A 23,727-nucleotide genomic window follows, 5' to 3' on the forward strand; every position below is an offset into this window, starting at 1 on the left:
TCCTGAAATCCAAATATATGATATCAAAATTATTTTTTGCATCCAGTTCCTTTGTAACCACATCATAATATCCTATCAAATTTGTCAGACAAGACTTTCCCTTAACAAACCCATGCTGTGTCTGAATTATTGCTGCAGTCTTGTCTAGATGATCCTGCAATGCATCTTTAACCAGTGACTCCATTATTTTACCCGGAACAGAAGTTAAACTAACTGGTCTGTAATTACTCGTGTCACCCTTCGATCCCCCTTTGTGAATTGTGGATACATTTGCACATCTCCAGTCCGTGGGAACCTCCCCTGAGTCCAAGGATGCTCTCATAATTATGGCTAAGGGTTTGCTTAGTTGCTTTGCTGCCTCCTTTAATATAACTGGATAGATCCCATCCACCCCAGGTGCTTTTCTTACGTTTAACTTCAACAATTTCTTTTCCACTTTGCTCTCAGTTATTACAAGATCATTAAGCACCCTGCTACAATTTGATAACCTTCTGCCATTTTCAAACCTTAATAATTCCTCACGTGTGAATGTAGATGCAAAATACTCATTCAGTTTGTTTGCTATCTGAGCAGGATCATCAACAGTTGAACCATCGATGTCAAGTGGACCAATCAGATTCATCCCCTTCCTTTTAGAGTTTATATAAGTAAAGAAATCCTTGCTGTTTTTCTTAGCATCTTTTGCCAAGAATTTCTCGTAATCTGCCTTCGCCTGCCGAACCTCCTTTGTGACCTGATTACAGATTAACTTATATCTGCCATAGGCTTCTGAGTCACTTGATAATTTATATGCATCCCATGCATTTTTCTTCTCTGTTACGAGTCTCATTAGTTCATTTGACAACCATTTAGGCCTAAACCTTGAAGAATATTTCTTAATAGGTATGAAACTTTTAGTAAAGAAAGATTTTTAAACATGAGTTTTTGCTCTGGTGAGAGGATAGTTAGCTCTGTAAGATGCATTATTTTTAATATGCCTGTTATCCAGTTCAATGGACATTAGAGTTTCAAGATGAGAGCTAGCACCTTTGATTCAAATTACAATAAACAAACAAAAAAAATTGGAGGAAACTTTTGAAATATGTCATACAACACCAGGATTAGTGAAATTAATCAAGTGTTGCTTGAGAATCCAGAATGATCTAAACATGTTGAACTTAATATGTAATATATGTTTAGGCAAGGAGACATATTCTTCCATAGATGGAATCAGAGATATGGTGTTGTGTGATAACATGGAAGAGGAAGAGTACAGACCATTGAAAACACTAGTGATTGAGTAGAATGAAAAAATCGTTTTAGAAAAAAATATTTCAGAAGTAAACAAAATAGTGGCCTCCTCATTATATGATGGAGAGTTTATATTTGGATACAGTACATTGTGTTTTGCTAGATTTCTTCTACGTCATATTTTGTTAACATTCACAATTAAAAAAGTTTTATAACTATTGTACAATATAACAAAACTAGACCCATGAAATGTTCCATCTCATACCAGAGTAAATTGTTTCTGTTGAAGTTGCAAGAAATTCTAAAAGGTTTTTCAAACATAGTGGTGAAGTTGGCCATTTTTAACTGAGGTGTAGGATACAACTGAATATTTTTCAATCCATAAAACAGTAAAACCAACCATTATGCATTTTACAGATGTGATGTATTAGTCTCATGGTCATAGTTGCTTTGCTACTAACAAAAGCACTCATCTGAATTTTAATTTAAACATTTTTATTCTATCATGACTGATCTCAGTTAGATAAAGCTTTTTTTACCCCCTTTCCCCTTCTCCCAAAATTAAATGGTAATCATTAGGTGTCAACTTAGTTTTGCAGAAATATGCTGTGTGGGGTATTTCTTAAATATATTCATTGCTTCTTGTCCTTTTTTTTTTTTTAAGTGTCTCCCCCCCCCAACCTTTTGTTTACCATACTCTAGGTTTCCATGAATGTAGTAAAATTGTATATAGTTCTGGCATGAATATTATGCAGCATTCTCTTATTTAATGCTACATATAGGATGAACTAGTGCCTCCGTAGCCGAGTGGTCAGGAGCGGGAGTGCAATAGCACGCGCTCTTTGAGTAGACCTGGGTTCAAGCCCCTGACTGCTGAATACGGTCGATCTGCCAACCCGCACTGGACCAGTGTGGCAGATTATGGTCCATTTCCCTCAGCATGAATTGTTGAGGAGGCTTCCATCCTCATCCTACAGTGGGTTGATAATGGCTGCACTTTACCTTTATCTTTTATAGGGTGAACTAACTTTAAATATTTTTTAGACCAGAGCAAAATCAAATATCAAAGTCAATGTAATTTTAAAATAAATCTCATTACTCCTGTTTCAGATTTTGTAGTGTAATAATAGTAACTATTATATAATAATAATAGTATAAGCAGTGATTCAATGCTTTTTACAATGTTTAGACAATATTTCTTTTTAAAAAGTTGCTTGATGTTTCTTTTATAAAATAAAATTTATAAAATTTACTTTGATTAAATGACTTTTTTTAATGATTTTAGGATATAATGATAGAGCTATATAAAAAAAACATATGGAATGATACCAAAACTGTGAATGTGATTGCCACAGCATGCTTTTCGAAAATAACCAAGGTATGCAGATAATATTTTTTGTTCTTTGCTTAGAAAATTGGACATTGATAATGTCATTAACTCTTAAATTGCTATTGCTGAATTTTGCATATTTGATTGAAACAGGTGTGCAGTTACAGTGATAATTTTTTTACCAGGGCATTGTAAATGGACTTTTTTAAATTTTTTTAAGTATCATGCTCTCTGTTAGCATTCATACAGATTTAGAATTGATACTGATTTAAGTTTACCAAGGAAGAAAGGAAATGAATTGGCTTCTAGGATCTTTGCCCTCCTGAAATTATGGAGATAGTAGCATAATTTAAAAAGGATGAAATGGGAAGGTGATTTAGAATTGCAAGGGATACTTTAATGCAGAAAATGAAATATGACAGATTTAAGATGCATTACTGCTTTAGGTACACAATCATGGAGAACTTTTTACTCCCTCAAAAGCTCGATGCCAAGAACTGGGCAGTAGAGTTTGGTTTTATGTCTACTTAAAGACAAATACTGTTATCAATGATTTCTGCCTAAGTTGTTAATATCTTTTTAAATTGTATAGCATCACCTAAAAAAAAAAAAAGGCAAACCTGCTATGCATTTAAAACTCTGAGACATCACCAGGATGGTTTTTAGAAGCTTGCTGACTTCTCATCAGCCATTGGTTGCTTAGGTGGAACTGTGGATAATGATTATTATAGAGTTAGCACAGCCCATTTGCACACATAATAGTTATCTGTTTAAATAGAGGTTTTCTTCTATGTACTGCTTGGCTGTTCACTTAGAAAAAATACATTATTCACTCACTTCAGCATACACCCAACTAATAGAGGGGCATCTGCTAGCTAATGAGAAGCCAGTAAGTTTTAAACAGCTGTTATGGTGGTGTCTCAGATTTTTAAATGCACAGCAGATTTGCCTGTTTGAATGTTGCTATACAGTTTAAGAAGATATTAACAACTTAAGTGGAACTTGTGGATAATAATATTTTTGCCTAGTGCCTGGTTCATTGTGTACCTAACTCAATACAAATGTAATGTGTCTCAAATGGAAAGGCCTTTGAAAATAAGGATTGGTGAAAAGTATATACATTATATTCCAGCAAATCTCACAATGATTCAAGAGAAAGGAAAAGATAGCTGTGAAATGTAAAAATTCATATGGGAGACAATATGAGGGTAGAAATTTTTATCCTTTCAATGCAGGTTGGGGTTGTTCAAAGATACAGTTTATTTAACTTGCTCTCTGAAATTATGGGGGGGGGGTATAATAGCAATGAAATGTTCAACATGGACAAAACAAATTATTCTGGAAGAAGATATCCTCACATTTATACAATTGAGGAGAAGTTATCTGGTTTCAAAGCTGAAAAAGACTGCTTGCTTGACTTTATTGATAGGCAATAGTGCTATTGGCAACTTCAGTTTGAAGCCATCTTTGGTGTATTGTAATGTAATGAGAATCCAGGGGCTTTCAGGGATGTTTCAGTTTTCACTGTCAGTGATTTTTAAATTGAATAGGAAAGTACTGGTTACTGCAATGATTTTATAGGACTGGTTTCTACACTATTTTGTAGCAGAAATGGAAAAATATTTGTTGGAAAAGAACATGGCATTTAAGGCATTGTCAATCCTCAGCAGGGCTCCTGGTCATTCTCCTTATATTATGGATTTTTAACCTAAGTTAAAATAGTGTACCTTCATTGAAACACCACTTCCCTACTCCAGCTTATGAATAAAGGAATCATTTTTATTTTTAAGCAATATTATTTGAAAAAAAATCATGGCTCAGACTTGTTGCTACTGACAGAAAGGAAGTAACAACTCTCATGCAGTTTGCTACAGTCTGGAAAGATAAAAAGCAATCCACTATGAAAAAGGATTGCTTAGGGACACTTTGCCTGCCATTCAACCATGACCACAAAAATTTCCCAAAAACACAAATATCACAGCAGAAAGTTGAATGAGTTGCAGCCACAAACACACAATAAAAAAAAAGGGGTGATAGTGAATCTCTAGTATATTAGCTTGTTATAAGATCCTCTATAATGAAAGAAGGCATCTTGTTAGATTTCTCTGAATTAATGTTTTTAAAACAGTATTTATCAGGTTATTACAGTATTTAACAGTATTTATCATCTACAATAACTGTGTTTGGTTATATCAGTTCATGTGGGAAATTTACATTTAATTAAATTCTGTTAATGTATAGTTTTTCTGGAACATATTGAATATTTCAATTGAGCATTAGATCTACTAACTGAAATGCATCGTAAAATGCCCATCGGTAAAATTTGAAGTAGTGGTGTAGGCTGTCTCTTGTTGTTTGGACCTAGACTCAAAGTGCCTAAAACCCTAATTGCCAAACCTCACATTAACATTCTGGACAATTTCAGCTAATGTGTTTCTGATACTTCAGCTTGCCTAAAAGATCTTATGCACTTTTGGAACACCCTTCAAGTGAGCTGTAATACTAGATCAGGGCTTTGTTAATGGATCCTTCTTCTCTTTGTCAGGGGTTGATAATATTTTCTTGAGCGAAGAGCCATTTTGATCTAATTAAAAAAGAAGCTTAAGGTAGGGTGGGATTAAGAAATGGAATAGAGTGGAAAGATGTTTTATTAAAAAATTTTTTTTGAAATATTATTTATTAATACTGAAAAACATAACAAACATCCAGTTTGGTATGAATTAATGTGACTTTTTCTACTGAATTTCTTGAGCGTCTCAACATCAGGCAAGTATGCTGTAATTTTCATCTTTAAACATGCTTAGAGACTTGCATTGTTCAGACGGTTTCTTGATTTATTTTTAATATAGTTCATGTTCGAAAATATTTGCTCGCAGAAATATGTCGCTTGTCGTACATGTGGGCTAAAAGTTAAAGAGCCGCAGTTAAATGTTTAAAGAGCAGGTTGATGACCCCTGCTTTTTGTGTACCACCATAACACTGAACTAAAAATCCAGCTTTGAGGTACCCAGTGTAAGGATAATGTTTCAGAGTTGGCTTGTCTAGCATGGAATTCTGATATGACTCCAGTGAATGATCTTTTGGGTGAGCAGGAGTTCCAGATTGGGACATTTCCAGCATATTCCCTTTCTTCAACTGCAGTTAGTAGTATGTTCCCCCCTATTATAAAGAACGGTAATAGTATTGGTAAATTAAAGGTTTTTCCAGATTATCTGATTACTTCAGAAGCAATGAATTTAAGATAGTTGATAATGAAAAAGACAGGAGTATTTGCACAAACCAGTTAGGAATAATTGTGCAATCCACAATTATCTGCGCTGTTAGTAGTATGAAGTGCTACTAACAGCGCAGGTCTAATGGAAAAGGTGAAAAGGTCTAATGGAAAAGGTGAAAAGTTACCAGTTTAGTTATTTTTCCTCATCTATTTTCATGGGACAAAATAACTGTTGTTGGGTTTTGTAGAGACCTTCCTCCTCATGGCATAGCATGGGCAAGTACTGAGAAGCAGCCTTCCTGGTGATCACCGCTTCCTGGCAGCAGTATGACCAGAAACAACTAAACAATATTGTACTAATTTCTGGTCATTTTACTTATGTGTTATCACAGTGTACCATGGTGGAGCCACCCTGCATAAGACACTCACTCCCCACGTTATTTTTTTGTGTAAAATTACACAAAAAAAATTGTGTAATTCTATACAAATAAACATAACACATGGGGGGGGGGTATTAATATAAATTTTTCTGCAGAGAGAGAGACTGCAGTTTTGTGGATTGTAAGCTTTGAAACTAGATGTCTACATGGAGACTTGATTGAGATTTTTAAGGCTTCGATAAGCTCTATTAAATTTTTTTTTTTTTTCAAAGAGTCGTTATCTGTTGTAACAGCTTAACACCTAATTTTGTACAATAGGAAGCATATTCAAATTTAAGGGAATGTAGAACAGATACCTGGATGAAACCAGGTAACTTTTTTTCTTTTTTTTTTTTTTTTTTAACATTGACACCAAATAAGCTTTGCTTCCTTATGTGAATTGCCTTTATTAATATTAATAATTCACAAATGGTAGCTGGTAGCTGAAGGAAGGAAGGAAGGAAGGTTGCAAGTAATAAGACCTAATTTTGTTTCTTATTTTAATAATGTGCCAAATAAACAGCCATTTTTTGAAAGTACTGTAATCTAAATACTTTTGAGAGAGAGAGAGAGAGAGAGAGAGAGAGAGAGAGAGAGAGAGAGAGAGAGAGAGAGAGAGAGAGAGAGTGTTCAGTTTGATTTTCTCTTCTGGTATGTAATCATGTTGTTTTCTGACTCATGTCTGCTAATAAAGTAGAATTATATATATGTTATTGTGATAGAATGATATTATTTGTTATTCCAATATAAAGAAACAAGATATAAAGTTCATTATTATGTAACATGCATTTAAAATGGGTATCTCACTAACTTTGGTCTTCCCATCCCTCTGAAAACAAATACAATTTCTGTGGACTCTCTTTCAATACCACCCCCCCACCACCCTTGAAAAGTACTTTTACAAAAGATAGTATTAAGTTTATAATTTTCATTTTTTTTACCATGTTTTTAATAATTTATGATAATCATATTCTGATCATTTTGGGACTTTTTTTCCTTCCTAACCCCCTTTTCTATCAAGTTACTGGTAGCAGCTTTGAAATTTTTCTTAGGATCTGATGAAGATGATATAAAAAGTGATGACAGTGATTCTGAAGTAAGTATATAAGAACTTCACACTGAACTTTGGTATAAATCCATTTTAAATTAGTTTATGATATTAATAAATAAATATGATAATTATTGTTACAAGTAGTTCTCGACTTGACAAGTTAATTCTTTCCTAGCATGCGCTTGTAAAGTGGGAATTTATTCCCCATAGACATAAGGTTAAAAATAGGAGTTACGTTCTCAACAATGAAATTAGTTAGCTAATTAGTTTATGTTCAAACAATGATTGATTTATAGAAAGAAATGAAAATGTAGCATGTAAAAGCAAGCAAATTATAATAATAGAGAAATTATTTACGACTTACAAATGTTAAAGAATGTTTATTCTTCATCATCATAGACTAAATGCACACTCGTTGATAACTCATTATTGGCTTGGCACTCGGTTTGTTGCACGGGGAGTCGTCTTCTCCAGAAATGTTTCAAGAGGCATTTGTTTCCAAGGTAATCTCATTTAATTATAAATTTCACGATTGCATGTATAAGCATTTTTTAACAGCACACACAAATTGCAACTAACAGGATTCGTGCGGAGTAACAACTTTACGAAGCTTAAAAAAAAGGAATGAAGAGAAGATTCTGAAAATTTATTTATGTTTTTTATACGATTGAAGATTTCAGTGAAGGGGAAACACACTTCACCATAATAATGTAAAAACCCACACAATTCCAGCTATCGGTACTTTTGCAAATGCAAGAAGATCGAGTTTACTACCCATTTATAATTGCTTTCAGTAACAGAAAAGCCCAATAAACCGGAAAGTGAAAATTGTTTTTATTGTTTTATGGTAGTGACCTCCAGAAATGTCTTTTAGAAAAATATCACAAAGGCATTCAAAATTGATTCTTATAATGGCATATATGATAACGATGAAAGTGTAGTGCATTTTAGTGATTTGAATTGGTAACTAATACAATTTACAAACCCGCTCACAACCTTTTATATGGCATTAAGGTCACGTTCGTGACCTTAAAAATGACATTTTAGAGAGATAAATAGCTTAGTTATTCAGTGAAAATTTCAATTTCTGAGATCGTGGAACGAATTACCAAAAAAGAATTTGTTATTGGGTTCACATTACGATATTTTAATGATATGATGGTGTCTCTGGAACAGATTAATATCGTAAAGCGGGGTACACTGTATTGTATAGCTACGCACATGGTTTGGAATGCAGTATTTATGAATATTTAACACTCATTTTTTGCAATTAATGCTCATATTTTCGATTTTGTTGATACTTGATACTTGGGGGAGAAAACTCGTAAACCCAGGAACTCATAAAGCGAGAACTGTATTTAGGCAAATAACAATATTTCTGTGCTTAGCAAAACATATCTCCTCTGTCCCATATTTTTTTACTTTAATAAATCTAATATAATTAAATTTATGTTAGAAAGATATAATTTGTAATGCACAAGGAATAAAAGAGCAACATTATAATATAAAATGATAACAAAAGTAAAATGTTATTGTAAATTTTGTTTGCTGTTGTACTATATTGAATACAGTGATTACTTGTGGAAGTTACCCTCCTCAGGTGTGTGTGTGTGTGTGTGTGTGTGTGTGTGTGTGTGTGTGTGTGTGTGTGTGTGTGTGTGTGTGTGTGTGTCCAAGTAACAGGTGTTAAGAGTTTGTTTACATTACCATTAAAGAAAAGAAGTGCTTGAGTACAGTAGCCAGTGGTAGTTTATAATGGTACTTGTTTTTCAGAAGCTTATGAGAAACTATGAAAAGAGTGTTTGCTAACATTTATGCAGGTTTATAACATTATTAGAGTGGTCAAGCAGATGTATTATAGTTATTTTGACTTCATAGTGTCATGCTTTTTCCATCTTTAAAGGGTTAAAAAGAAAAAATAAAGGCATTGGAAGAAGCTACATATGAGGATATAATTTACAGATTTTCTCAGGATTCAAAAGTTCGAAATGTGATAAATGGCAGAGGTACGTTTGCCTAGACTTTCGTAGGATTAGCAAGACAGTTCTGTGACCCTATAACCAACTGCTTATACTATCTGAACTGAAAGAATCCTTAAATAGCTCAAGAAACAGCACTGCTGGCTGTGACAGAATATACAACATAATGCTTCAACATCTAGATCAAAAATCATTATCCTCACTGCTAAATTTTTACAGTCAGATCTTTTTTGAACATATATTCCTCAGTTCCTGGTGACATTCCTATGTAATAGCTATCCCTAAACCAGGAAAAAATCATTCAGATCTTTATCCTGGTCTACATTTAATCGGTCTTCACTTAATCGGTCTACAGTTGTTAAACTGTAAACCGATTTCTCTAACCAGCTTCTTGAGTAAAACTTTGGAAAACATGGTGCATCATTGGCGCACCCGCATCATTGGCCTTGAGTCCTGATAAATGCATTTCAGAAGAAATGCATTTATCAGAGAACTCAACATCTTATGATATGTCTCGATATAGAGAAAGCTTTTGATACATGATGCTATAGCATCCTAAGAGATCTCCATTTCCCATACTTTATCCAAAACTTCCTTCAACACAGATCGTTCCAAGTTTGATACTGGCAGTTTTGTGCCAAACATACCTACAAGAAGAAGGAATCCCACAAGGCTCTGTTCTCAGCACCACTTTATTTTTTTTATGAAAACCCCAAACACGAGAGGTATTAGAACCTATAGTACTTAGTACCGTGCTTGGGTTGGATGTTGAGAAGACGAAAGAAGTTATTTGTTGACATTAGACTTGAACTTCTGTAGACTGTAATTTTCAGGAAACACGTGAGAAGGAAGGTTGTTCCAGAAAATGGCAGTTGAATGAATAAACGAGGAAGATGAAAAGCTGGTTCTGTGAGTTTGAAGTTGGACAGTAAATGGATGTTGGCTAGTGGCAGCACGTGTTCAGACTGTTTTGAAAGAGAGTGCAGGAATTATAGAAGCCAATTCAGAAGAACAGTACGTCTATGAGAGAGAGCGGAGAGACTGTGTTAGAGAAGAGTCATTAATTAACCTAACTGCCCTCTTCTGAATGGAATCTAGAAGCCTGAGAGAGGTTTTGGGGGCACCACCCCAGATGTGGGAAAAATATTCCATGGCAGGGCGGATTTGCGATTTGTACAGGAGTGAACAGCTGTTTGGAAGAAAAGTAACGCCGAGAGTTTTTTAGATGCAGAGGAAGCAATATTTGTAATGTGCTTGTGCCAAGAGATTAGAAGTCAGAGTAATCCCCAAAAGAGATATATCAACTTGCCTAGAAATCGGAGTGTCATCAAAGGTAAGCATAGGGGGCAGAAGAATCCTTTTTGCGAGATATAAGACAAGACTGAGTTTTAGAAGGATTGAAATCAACTAAATTTTCTTTGCCCCACTGAAGAATTACCTGGAAATCGGCATTCAAGGAATTGGTAGCAGATATTCGAGAAGTTGAAGCTGATTGAGCAGGGCAAGGTTTCTCAAAATGGAAAGTGGAATGCAATGTGCTGTCATCGGCAAAACTATGGATAGGATTTCCAGTCAATGGAAGAAGGTCATTAATATACAAGAGGAAAACAGTGGGGGAAAGAACTGAACCCTGGGGGACACCAGCATTAGTGGGGAAGTTAGAAGACAGAGAGTCATCTACCATCACCCTCAGTGAGCGATCAGAGAGAAAACTGGATAACCAATTACAAAAAACAGTTGGCAAACCATAAGGTGGAAACTTGTTTAGAAGACCTTTATGCCAAACACGATCAAAAGCTTTTGAGATGTCAAGAGCAACAACTTGTGTTTCACCAAACTTTTCCATTGAATTTGTCCATCTATGGGTAACATAAGCCAGAATATCACCAGTGGATCGACACTGGCGGAATCCATACTGGCAATCGTTGATCAGATGGAAGGTTTCTAGGTAGTTTAAGAGTTGGGAGTTAATTGATTTCTCCATTACTTTAGAAAGAGTAGAAGTAATTGCAATGGGATGATAATTAGATGGGAGGGACTTTTCACCCTTTTTAGGAACTGGCTGGATATGAGCAAATTTCCAAGCAGAAGGAAAAACACCTTTGGAATAAGAAAGTGAAAAAAGGCGACAAAGAATGGGAGTAAGTTCAGGAGCACAGGTTTTGAGAACAAGTGGAGAAATACCATCAGGACCTGGAGCTTTCTTAGCATCAAGATTCATCAAAATCCTTCTGATATCCTTTTGACGGAAGACCACAGAAGGCATTGAATGGAGCGTGTTAGGAATGGTGGGAGGTGTTTTATCAAGATCATTAATACATGAGTTGGAAGAAAAATGAGATGCTAGCAGGTCTGCTTTATCGTTGGCGGAAGTGACAAGAGAACCATCTGGTTTTTACAGAGGTGGGAGCAGAGATGGGCAAAAGTTGCAGCCAGTAGCTTTGGTAAGAGACCAGAATGCTTGGTTACCATTAGAGCAAGAAACAAGTTTTCTACTTTATTTGTAATAAGAATAAAAAGTATCACAAAAACAGCATTGCAAACACTGTTTACTCATATCTCTATGCTGATGACAGTGTTTGGAATGATGTCATCAGCTCATATCCTGTTATTCTGGGAATGACAGGATATGAGCTACATTAATAGACATCTGCAAATATCAGTAAATAATATTAAGCTATGGATGGCACAAAATGGGTGCAGACTATGAAATCACAACAGCCATACATTTCTGCAACAAGTGCAAGATGCATGCTGAACCTGAGTTACACTAGGTCAATCATCCTCTTCAGTCGTGAACAGTATTCTCCTCCTATTTGTAATGTGCACAAGCACATTACAAATATTGCTTCCTCTGCATCTAAAAAACTTGGTTTGCTCTTTCGCTCTCGCCTTTACTTTTCTTCCAAACAGCTGCTCACTCTGTATAAATTGCAAATCCGCCCTGCCATGGAATATTATTCCCACATCTGGGGTGGTGCTCCCAAAACCTCTCAGGCTTCTTGATTCCATTCAGAAGAGGTCAGTTAGGTTAATTAATGATTCATCTCTAACAGAGTCTCTCCACTCGCTTTCTCACAGACGTACTGTTTCTGCTGCATGCCTCTTCTACAGATACTTCCATGGGCACTATTCTTCTGAATTGGCTTCTACAATTCCCCCTCTCTCTTTCAAAACAGTCCGAACACATGCCGCCACCAGCCAACATCCATTTACTGTCCAACTTCAAACTCACAGAACCAACTTTTCATCTTCCTCATTTATTCATTTAACTGCCGTTTTCTGGAACAACCTTCCTTCATATGTATTTCCCGAAAATTACAATCTACAGAAGTTCAAGTCCAATGTCAACAAATATCTTCTTTTGTCTTCTCAACCCCCAATCCAAGCACGGTACTAAGTACTATAGGTTCTAATACCTCTTGTGTTTGGGGTTCACATAAAAAAAAAAAAAAAAAAAAAAAAAAAGGGCTAATTTTAATAAGCTAAACTTCCTAGAGCATGTCAAACAGCTATCTATGAACTACTTGCGCTAAGAAAATTAATATACTTTGAGTCATCTCTAAGTACAACGTGGAGTGCAGATCATTATATCCTGCTCTACTTATATAAGTCCCTAATTTGATCTCAGCAGTCATAAACAGATGGATCATCGTTTATGACTGCTAGGAGAGTACATTAGCATATCTTGCCCCTATCCAATACTCTGTTCTTAGGATTGCTCTGGGTTCATGCAGAAAAGTCCCCAATTCAGTTTATATGCTGAGACTCATGAACATCAACTAAGTATCAGAAGGAAGATGTTACTGATGAACTACTGAGCTAAAATTAAAAATCTCCCCACTCATCCAATTTTGCCACTAGTACATGATCTGCTGTGAAATTAGCTTTGTACTATGGAAACAAACCTAGAACAATTCAGCCTGCTGGTATCAGCTTACAGAACCTAACAGAATGCCGGAATATTCAGTTTTGTAATATCCTCACAGATTTAGGAGATCCGAGTCCCCCATGGATTACCTTCACACACTCTTATGATTATTACTTTGAGCACTGGGGGAAAGGTGCTGTAAATGCTGGAACTTTATAATCACCCATATATGTTATTGAAATTTTGTTTGCCTTAATTGGTGATAATGTGAAAATTCCTTTTTAGGAAAATTCAACACACATACATACACTGTGACCAGCGAGTCGTTATGCAAATCGAAGCAACTGCAGGTGAACTGTGGCGCGGGTCGGGACATGATATAAAAAACACCTGATACTGAGCTCCATTAATCAGTGTTACTCTTGTTCTTCAGTTGGGAAAGGCAGCGGATTTAAGCGAGTTTGACAAAGTCCAAATTGTAATGGCCAGACAGCTGGATCAGAGCATATCCGAAATGGCGCGGCTGGTGGGATGCTCACATTCAGCCGTGGTTAGTACCTACCGAAAGTGGTACGAGGAGGGGGAACCCACGAACTACCAGCGAGGTGCTGGACAACCACAGCTCATCGGTGAGCGAGGCTCTCCTGGATGGTATGTGGCAAGAGAAGGGCGACTGTGATGCAACTAGCCGGTAATTGGAATGCTGGTGACAGGAGTAATGTGTCAAAACACACAGCACATCGAGCATTGCTGAAAATGGGGCTGCGTAGCCGCAGGCTGCTCAGAGTGCCCATGCTAACCACCGTTCATCGGCAACAGCGCCTGCGATGGGCACACGAGCATCAGAACTGGACCCTGAGTGATTGGAGGAGGTTGTCTGGTCTGATGAATCACGTTTCCTGTTGCACCATGTGGACGGCTGGGGGTACGTCGTATGCATTGTTTACCTGGGGAAGTGATGCCGCCTGGATGCACCGTGGGATGAAAACAAGCCGGTGGCGGCTGTGTCATATTTTGGGCAATGTTCTGCTGGGATACTCTGGGTCCAGTCATCCATGTGCTGGGCACTCTGACGTCTACCACCTTCCTTTCAGAGGGGATAGACCGTTGCCACAAAAGGGTGTACCTTTCATGGCAATGGTCTTCCCCTCTGGTGGTGCCATCTTTCAGCAGGATGTTGCACCATGCCATGCCACCCGGATTGTTCGAGACTAGTTTGCGGAACGTGAGGAAGACTTCCAGGTATTACCCTATCTCCAAATTCCCAAGACATCAATCCCATCGAGCATCTGTGGTTTGTGTTGGAACACCAGCGTCTCAACCACAGACCTTACAGGAGTTAAAGGATCTGCTAGTTACGTGTTGGTACCAGATACCAAAAGGCACATTTAGAAATCTTGTAGCATCCATGCCTCGCCGGGTACGTGCTGTTTTGGCTGCACGTGGGGGACCAACACCATATTAGATAAGTGGTCATAATGTTTTGGCTCATCGGTGTATATATCTAAGCAATTTTTGGCTTTGCCAGCAGCCTATTGGTTCTGCAGTAATGCTCTGAACATATAAATATAATTCATGTAGAAATATTATCTGTAGGTAAAAAATATTACAGATTAACATGCATAGCCACAAGTAAGGAAGTTGTGAATTAGATTCTGTACACTGCCATGAAGCACATTCCATTGTAAACTATGGCTGTCGTTAATAATTAAATGTGAATTTAGTTACAATGAATATGCACTTTTCTGGCCCAGGCCATCATGAAAATAAATCGAAGGTTATTTTTTATTTATTTTACCCAATGTAAAAACATTTTTATTTCCAGTACAAATTTTGAAATATTTGAGGAAAAATGTTCTCTTTATTTGAATTTAAAGATTCAAAAAAAAAAAAAAAAAAAAAAAAAAAGAGAGAGATTTCTATCTCATATGCTTGCTGCAGATTTAATTTATCCTTCTCGTATGAAAAAACTAATGTGAATAAGCATGAGTGAATAATAGGATTGTGTGAATCTGGCAATGGAAGGGAGAATAACTTTGATGCCCCCCCCCCCCCCCCGTATAGTTTTGCTTACAAAATCTAGTAGTCAAAATTAGTTAGTTACAGCCAAAATTTTAAATAATTTAAATTCCAATTAATGCACGCACACACACAGAGACACACACACTATTATTTTGGAATCTGGCCAAAGATTTTATCTTCTTAAAAATATGTTAGGTGAGGCCTTTTCTCCATTTGTTCTCATAAGTCATTCAGACATTAATTGTAATCCTGACATCTTCATTCTAACAATCAGCATTTCTAGAAAAACAAGAATGGTTTTAGTTGAGAGTAACTTGAAAAATAATTTGACGATTATTTTGCTTTTAGATAAATATACAGGAACTCCCCGACTTATGTTAGGGTTGCATTCTGTGGAGTGGGAGTGCAGTAACACACGCTCTTTGAGTAGACCGGGGTTCAAGCCCTTGACTGCTGAATACGGTCGATCTGCCAACCCGCACTGGACCAGCGCGGCAGATTATGGTCCATTTCCCTCAGCATGAATTGTTGATCCTGCAGTGGGTTGATAATGGCTGCACTTTACCTTTACCTTTTTCTGCGGAACGCTACGTAAGTCGGGGAATTTTCCCTATGCTTGTGCAGCACTCGCAGCTGTGCTCACTGAATTGATTGAATCAAAAAAGAAATGTTCGACAAACATGTAAATAGAATTATTTATTGTATTTATTCAATTTTTTATCTCATGTGCAGGAAAAATTTCAGAAGCATGCAATTTGAAAAATTGTCAAAATTATAAAATTACAAAAAAAGAGAGGAGACAGGCATAATGTCAGTAAATTTTACCTCTAGAGCATTGCTGCCAGAATCGACGTCTTCAGCTGATAAGTACTCTACTGCAGAGGTTGTGGCATACTTATCAGCTTTGTCCTGCTTCATACTTCTTAATTATTTTCATCTTTATTTCTAAATCAATTTTGTTTCGTTTCCTGGCACTCCCACCACTTGCACTTTCCGTTGTTGCTTTTCCTTCATCATTGTAATACATAAATAGGAATGAAGAGGAGTTTCTGAAAATTTGTATTTTATTTGATTGAAGATTTCAGTGAAGGGGAACACATTTCACTGTAATAGCGTAAAAATCCACACAATTGCAATTATTTTTGCAAATGCAATAAGATCGAGTTTACTGCCCGTTTATAATTAGATGCACAAACAGAAAAGCCCAATAAACCGGAAAGTGCAAATTGGTTTTGGTTGTGACCTCTAGAAACGTGCTTTAGAAAAATATTACAAAGGCATTCAAAATTGATTCTTATAATGGGAACATATGATAATGATGAAAGGGTAGTGCAATTTCTGTTATAAATATGATCTTGCAGAGAGATAAATCGCTTAGTAATATAGCAAAATTTTCAACTTCCAAGGACTTGGAACGAATTACAAAAAAAAAAAAAAAAAAGTGTTATTGGGTTCACATTATGATATTTTCACGATACTTACATTGATTCCTATGGGATGCAAAATATGTTTCCACGATTTTTTTTAAGTTTGCATGCGCCAGGTAAAACTTGCGTAAAGTCGAATTTCCATAAGTCTAGTATTATGTAAGTCGGGGAGTTCCTGTAAATATATATTAACAACTTTTGCATTTCACATGTTATTGTGGTTGAATAATTAACTTCATCCATTTCACCAAAAAGAGGGGGGGGGGGTTAATGAACTTAAATGACTAAAGCTGAAAACTGGTTTTTTAAACAAAATTTTAATAATATTATATACTCATTTTCAGTTAATACTCTAAAAATAATTAAAATAACAAATTAAAGATTATGAAATTAAAATTCCATTTATTCTTTCTAGGATGAGGGACCATCTATGAAGGATGTATCTTCTGCTAACCAAGTGAATAAAAAAACAAAAAAAAGGAAAAGGCTCTTGGCAAGAACAAAATTAGTTGTAAAGGTATAAATTATGAATTTCTTGTAAGGAATTATTCTATAAAGTTTAGTTCAGCAAATAATTCACTGGTATTAATAATTCTCTATATTCTGATTGCCTAATAAATAAATTTAAATAAATTGATTCATGTGCATGCCACTTATGCACATGAATCAATTTCCTACAAAATGTAGGGTAAATATGAGAATATACACTGAGTGATCACTGAATTATGACCACCTACCTAATACTTTGTAGGTCCTCCTTTTGCCCTCAGTACAGCAGCTATGAGAGAGAGAGAGAGAGAGAGAGAGAGAGAGAGAGAGAGAGAGAGGGAAAAAAAAAATCTTTATTGTACACTATCCGACGTGGCATCGATTCATCAAGATTTCAGAAGGTAGGGCCAACCAAGTTGTGTGTAATGTTGTCAGAAATGCAGGTAAGGGGGTGATTGGTGTATCCAGATGCCTGATATGCCTTTCCATAGTGTTCCATAAATGCTCTATGGGATTGATATCGAGGGAGTTTGGAGGCCAATCGATATTCTGGAAGTCAGAACTGTGTTTCTCAAACCATTCCTGCACAACAAATGCCCGTTGGCTTGGCGCATTGTCATCTTGGAAGACACCATCACCATTCAGGAAAAGGTGTAACGTAGCGGGGTGTACACAGTCAGCAAGCAGTTGTGATAGCAGAGACCACTAATATGTTGTTCCACATGCACCAAGGGGTCCAAGTTCCTGCCAGTGAAACATGCCCCACACCATACAACCGCCTCCACTGGCCTGCACTTTCTTTTGATACCATGCATAATGTATAAAGAGCCTCATGTTGTTGACACCAAATCCATATGCGACATCCACGGTGTGGAGTAAATAACGTGACTCATCCAACCAGCACGCCTTCTTCCAGTCTTCTAATGTCCAACTTGCATGCTCTTTGCACCAGGCAAGCCTTTTATGCCGATGAACCTTGGTTAGGAGAGGATGCTGTAGGGGTCATCTGCTGGTATAGCCCATATGTGCGAGCATGCGACGCATGGTCATGCCAGATATTGTTCCGGGTTGGCCCATGTTGTATTGGGTAGTCAACTCTTCAATGGTGCTGTGCATGAACGAGTCATCAGACCTGGCACTCACCTCTAACATCAACCTTTTCAGTTTTGCCGTCTGGTCATTGTTTGACTATATTGACACCAGCCTTGGTACACTTTAACTACAGCAGCTCTTGAACACCCCACCAGTTAAATCATTTGGGAAATCAAGCCACCAGCTCGTCAAGCACCCACAATCTGTCCTTTATCAAAGTCCAATAAATCTTTCCTTTTACCCATCACGCTTGGAATTTTATTACCTACTGAACCACTGACACCTTATCTATGCTACGTAGGTCAACTAATTCCGCACTCTCTTACCTCACGTAGTCAACGGATTGCATTCAGTTTTCATAGGGGTGGTCATAATTCAGTGATCATTCAGTGTATGTTAAAATATGAGACCTGGAAGTAATTAAAGTGATGAGGGGGCCTCAAGAATTGCTCACCTGTCCAGCTCAACACTAAAGCCTGTGCTCATGAATCAGACAGCACAATGGAAGCCTCAATAACAGAATGCACTGATTCCACAGGAATTGTCTATTGCCGGCGACTTGTTAGGGGATTGAGAAATATATTTTGCAGAGAGGGGGAGGAATACTTCTGCTAGGGCAGACATTAATGATATCGAAGAACAGTTATCTTTTAAAGACACAAAAGATGGTATTGTTGTATAGATGGTGGGTACTAATGATATTAAGAATAGGAGATGTGAGGATTTACTTAACTATGGCAGCCTTGGAACAGCTCACAGTGGTTGCCGAGGTGCTGACCACCACCCTCCTACTACTGCAAATCATTCCCTTCTCAAACTCTCTCAGCTTCTTCCCTTCCCCATTGCACAGGCTTTGTACTGATGAACTGGCAGGCACTACCCATATCATCACAGTATGTGCTGTGTTGGTTGATGAAATTGCTCCTAGGTACTGTGGGAGATGCCGACTCATGGAGATGGGTAATCGTAATGTGTTGGCTCATGAGCTATGACTTATAGATTAAATGACAGCTAAGTACACTGTTTGTACCACATAAAAATATTGCTATGGTAACACTTGGATAAATATGTCACGTGATATAACAGTATATTTAGTTGTCATGTAATCTATATGTATCTGATGACAGCTGTACCACTTTCTATTTTCATTTTTATTTTTATTTTTTTTTCTTTATTTTTGTTTTATTGGTATTTTGCCGTACTAATTTTTATTTGCAGTTAGCATTAGCATTAGTAGAGGCATTTGATGCAAGAAAGCAAGCTTATGTAGCATCAGCCAAAAAAAAACAAAAAAACTTCCACTTCACCCCTCCGTTCGTTCGAAATACCTGTCCAGCTGAGCCTTAAATTTATTTAGGCCACCAACTACCACAACAAGGGATGGAAGTCTGTTCCACCAACCAACTACCCGCTGGCTAAAGGCAAATTTCCGCACATCTATCCTACATCTGTCTTTCCTCAATTTGAATTTATGCCCTCTCAGGTGATTTTTCTGAGCTAGAGGAAGAATCCCATCAGCATTGAGCATGCTTAAACCATTCAAGGCTTTATACACCTCTATCAGATCACCTCGCTGGTGCCTAGTCTCCAGACACTGTAATTTGCAAAACTTAAGCCTTTCTTCGTAAGAGCACCCCTTTGTTCCATTCACTAATCTTGTTGCCCTTCTCTGTACTCGTTCCAGCAGCTCTACATCCTTCTTGAAATGAGGCCTCCAGACCTGTATACAGTACTCTAGGTGTGGCCTGACCATCGCCTTATACAATGGAATAATCACCTCCTTATCCCTGCTGGAAAAATTCCTGTATATCATTGACAATACTCCATGAGCTACTCTTGCAGCCCGTCTGCACTGCTCAGAGAACTTCATATCTGCCTGCACAACCACCCCCAAGTCCCTTTCATTCTCTACCACTGTCAGTGTTGTACCACAGAGTTGATACGTTGCTCTGGGGTTGCTGTTTCCCATGTGTAGTACTTTACATTTGTCAATGTTAAACTTCATTTGCCACCTCTCAGCCCATCTGCTCAACCTCTCCAGATCCTGTTGCAGCAGCATAGTGTCAGTAGTGTCCTTGACAACCCTGCCAACCTTTGTATCGTCTGCAAACTTGGACATTAAGCCCGATATACCATCATCAATATCATTTATAAATACAGAAAACAATAATGGACCCAACACTGAGCCCTGAGGGACTCCACTAATAACATCAGTCCACGATGAGCAGTGTCCATTGATTACCACTCTCTGTCTTCTCCCCCTCAACCACCCCTTTATCCAGAGCAGCAATTTGCCTCCAATGTCACACTGCTCCAATTTGTGTAGCAGTCTTCCATGTGCAACAGTATCAAAAGCCTTTCTAAGATCCAAGTATATAATATCAAAGTCATTCCCTGCATCCAGTTCTTTTGTGACTGCATCATAGTATCCAATCAAGTTGGTCAGGCAAGACTTCCCCTTAACAAAACCATGCTGTGTCTGAGCTATAACTGAAGTCTTGTCTAAATGATCCTGCAGTGCTTCTTTAACCAGTGCCTCCATTAATTTTCCTGGAACAGAAGTTAAGCTCACAGGTCTATAATTACTTGTGTCAGCCTTTGATCCTCCTTTGTGAATTGGGGTCACATTTGCACATTTCCAGTCTATGGGTACCTCCCCTGAGTCCAAGGAAGCTCTCATAATTATGGCTAAGGGTTTGCTTACTTCCTTTGCTGCCTCCTTTAATATAACTGGATAGATCCCCACAGTTCTCCAACCTTCTATTGGCTTAGTAATTTAGCCCATAATTTTCTTAATGCATCATAACTTTTAGGATATTAACATTCTTTCACATATCTGCTAAACCTCTTTTTCAACTATCCTCACCTTTCTAATTACAGGCACTTTGTGTAACTTTCACATCCATTTATGCACGCTTTATTCAATATATTAATACAAACTTATATATATTCTTGCATCCTTTAATGCTGCTTTGCACTTTTAGGTGCATCAGCCATACCTGACTCATTAATCTTTCATTTACTGAAACCATTTCATCAACTGAATACCTTTTTATCCTATGTAACTTTTTAAACATTACGTTTAAGGGGTTACATATAATATTCATTTATATATATATTTGTGTTCAGTGTAATAAACAAAGTTTGTTGGCCTAAATCGTTTTAATATATCTTAATATAAATTTATCAGAGTGCTAATAACATAGTAATATTTAAGCAAAAGCATAGTAATATTTGTGTACTGATAAATGGCTGGTGGCCACACTAGAAGCTTTTTGTTGCCTATGAACATACAAATACATTTTCAAAAAGCTAAATTATTATCAAAAATAGAAAAAAGTTAAAGAAAAAATTTTAATTTTATTTATTCTATATGAACATTCCTCCAACATCATTAGGATGTTGTATGGATTGCTTTGTTTGGATTAATATTCAATCAGAACAAATAATATTTTATGCATATACATTTCTGTTAACTTTATCCTGTTTTATTAAGGTATATTCTTTAATATGTATTATCTTATAAATCAAGTTTGAGTTGTAGATTTTGAATAATAATGCCAAATCATGTTTCACTTCTACATTACATTTACAGTAAATTTCAGTAAAGAAACAAAGTCCTATATACATGCATCCTAAGTAATTTGTCCAAACTAAAGTTAAATTTAATTAATTTTAACTTTTATTTCTCATCTAAACCAGACTGCACTCCAGCTGGACCAAATCAATCAAGAACAGTTTGAATTATTTGCCTTCTAGCAGTGAGGATTGTTGTCCTCAGGTGTGCAATTTAAAGTGATAATGAAGTAAAATTGAATAAATTTAAATAAATTTTATTTGAATTTTTTTGTCAGAAGGATCAATTAATTAGTAGTGGAACTGCTAATTAATTGATCAGATATAATTGAAATGAAATTTAAAATAAATGGGGTGTTCTTTATATAATTCAATAAGGTCAAAACTAATGAGACATTATTACGCATATACAGTAAACCCTCGCTATTCGCGGGGGTTACGTTCCTGAGAAATGTCGCGAATACCGAAAACGCGAATACTGAGTTATGGCTCCCATAGTAATAAAGGGGTTCCGTTCCAAAGTATGAAATATATAAGAAAAAGTAGTCTAAAATTTTGTCTATGTATGTATTATATGTACCTTCATAATATGACTATGTACATAGGCAGTACATAGTGAAATGCAAGCATATGGCATCGAAATTAAAATAAGAAACAATTTAATATTAAATGTAATAGTTATTAGAAATTTCAAACCAGCAGCGCCTTTTCTAGCTAAAAACCTTATCCTGCCAGTGCTATCACCAGTTTCGCTGAAGTGTTGATAAAGGAGTTTTGCCTTTTCACGAATGATGAGTGAACTTAACGGAATTTTATTTTGAGTTCGGTCTTCTATCCACAGATTTAAAGCCTTTTCCATTTTTTCTAATTTAACATCACGAGTTACAGAGCAAATTTTTGAAGCAATTAGCGCGGTTTCACGGACACTACGGCAGATTTTTTCTTCCGATTTCTTGATTGATCGTTCTGTTGACTCATTGATTTTATAATGTTTTGCCACTGAGGAGACACTTTCACCATTAGAAATTTTGTCTAATAACTCAATTTTATTCGCTAGTGTCATCACCTTCTTTGATATTTTCACATTTCTCTTTTTATTCGTAGCCATATTTTTGTAGGGGTTAGAAAGAACTTGACCACAATAAAGTCACTTTCTTCCGTTAACACGCTCGAAAAAGTCTGTTTTACACTGCAAAACGGTAGAGTTATCATTTTTGTAAGCATATTAATTTATAAATTGATAAATTTATTCAGTTTATAAACATAAATTAAAATCAAACGACGAAACTTTCCATGACTAACACATACTGAACAAGGATTAGCGAGAAACATCCACGCTCGCGATTTTTTCACCCCTCTCCCCCCACCCACTGAGCGCTGTTTTGACCGGGAAAGATAATTTTAGCCACGCCCATGTTTTTTATGGCGGAAAATATTCACGGCGTTTTAAAATTCACATTTTTTTAGATTTCATTTTATATTAAATCGGCGATCGCGAATACGCGAAACCGCGAATACAGATACCGCGAATAGCGGGGGTTTACTGTATACAAAATATGAAAATCAAAATTGATTTATAAGGTAATTTGTTGAAGAATATAACTTATTAAAAGTGATAAGGTTAACAAAAATATATATGCATAAAATATTATTCATTCTGATTGAATATTAATCCATTCAAAGGCCTCAAAAATGCAAAGAACGTTCATATAGAATGAAGAGAACTTGTAAAATTTGTGCTTTTCCCCCCACCCCCCTTTTTTTCACCTTTGCTAATAATTTTGCTATTTGAAAATTGAGCTGTGTTTGTAGGCAACACAAAGCTTCGTCTAATATGGCTCCTGGCCATTTATCATAAGTGTGCAAATGTTGGCTGAAATATTACTATACTAATGCTGTGTTAGATTAATAATAAGATATATTAAAAGTATTCAATTTGCAAAATTTGCCATTCAACTAAATGCAAATGGGTGGGGGTGGTGGTCAATTGCATCACTATATTTTAGTATAAATTTTGTATATCCTTA

The 23,727-nt window shown here is 36.4% G+C and overlaps 1 protein-coding gene across 2 annotated transcripts in view; it reads left to right on the forward strand.

Moving 5' to 3' along the window:
* Window positions 1–23,727, forward strand: part of Mys45A (SDA1 domain containing protein Mys45A) — a 199,013-nt gene that overhangs the window by 66,938 nt on the left and 108,348 nt on the right. For both annotated transcript variants that reach the window (XM_090385160.1, XM_090385161.1), the window contains exons 7-9: window positions 2,516–2,608; window positions 7,215–7,289; window positions 16,959–17,060. In XM_090385160.1, the coding sequence (XP_090241286.1) occupies window positions 2,516–2,608; window positions 7,215–7,289; window positions 16,959–17,060 (270 nt within the window). The remainder of the gene's footprint in view (window positions 1–2,515; window positions 2,609–7,214; window positions 7,290–16,958; window positions 17,061–23,727) is intronic.

The sequence above is a fragment of the Mastigoproctus giganteus genome, chromosome 11 (genome assembly GCF_048544385.1).
Source record: "Mastigoproctus giganteus isolate SK-2022 chromosome 11, ASM4854438v1, whole genome shotgun sequence".
In the NCBI taxonomy this organism is placed as follows: domain Eukaryota; kingdom Metazoa; phylum Arthropoda; class Arachnida; order Uropygi; family Thelyphonidae; genus Mastigoproctus; species Mastigoproctus giganteus.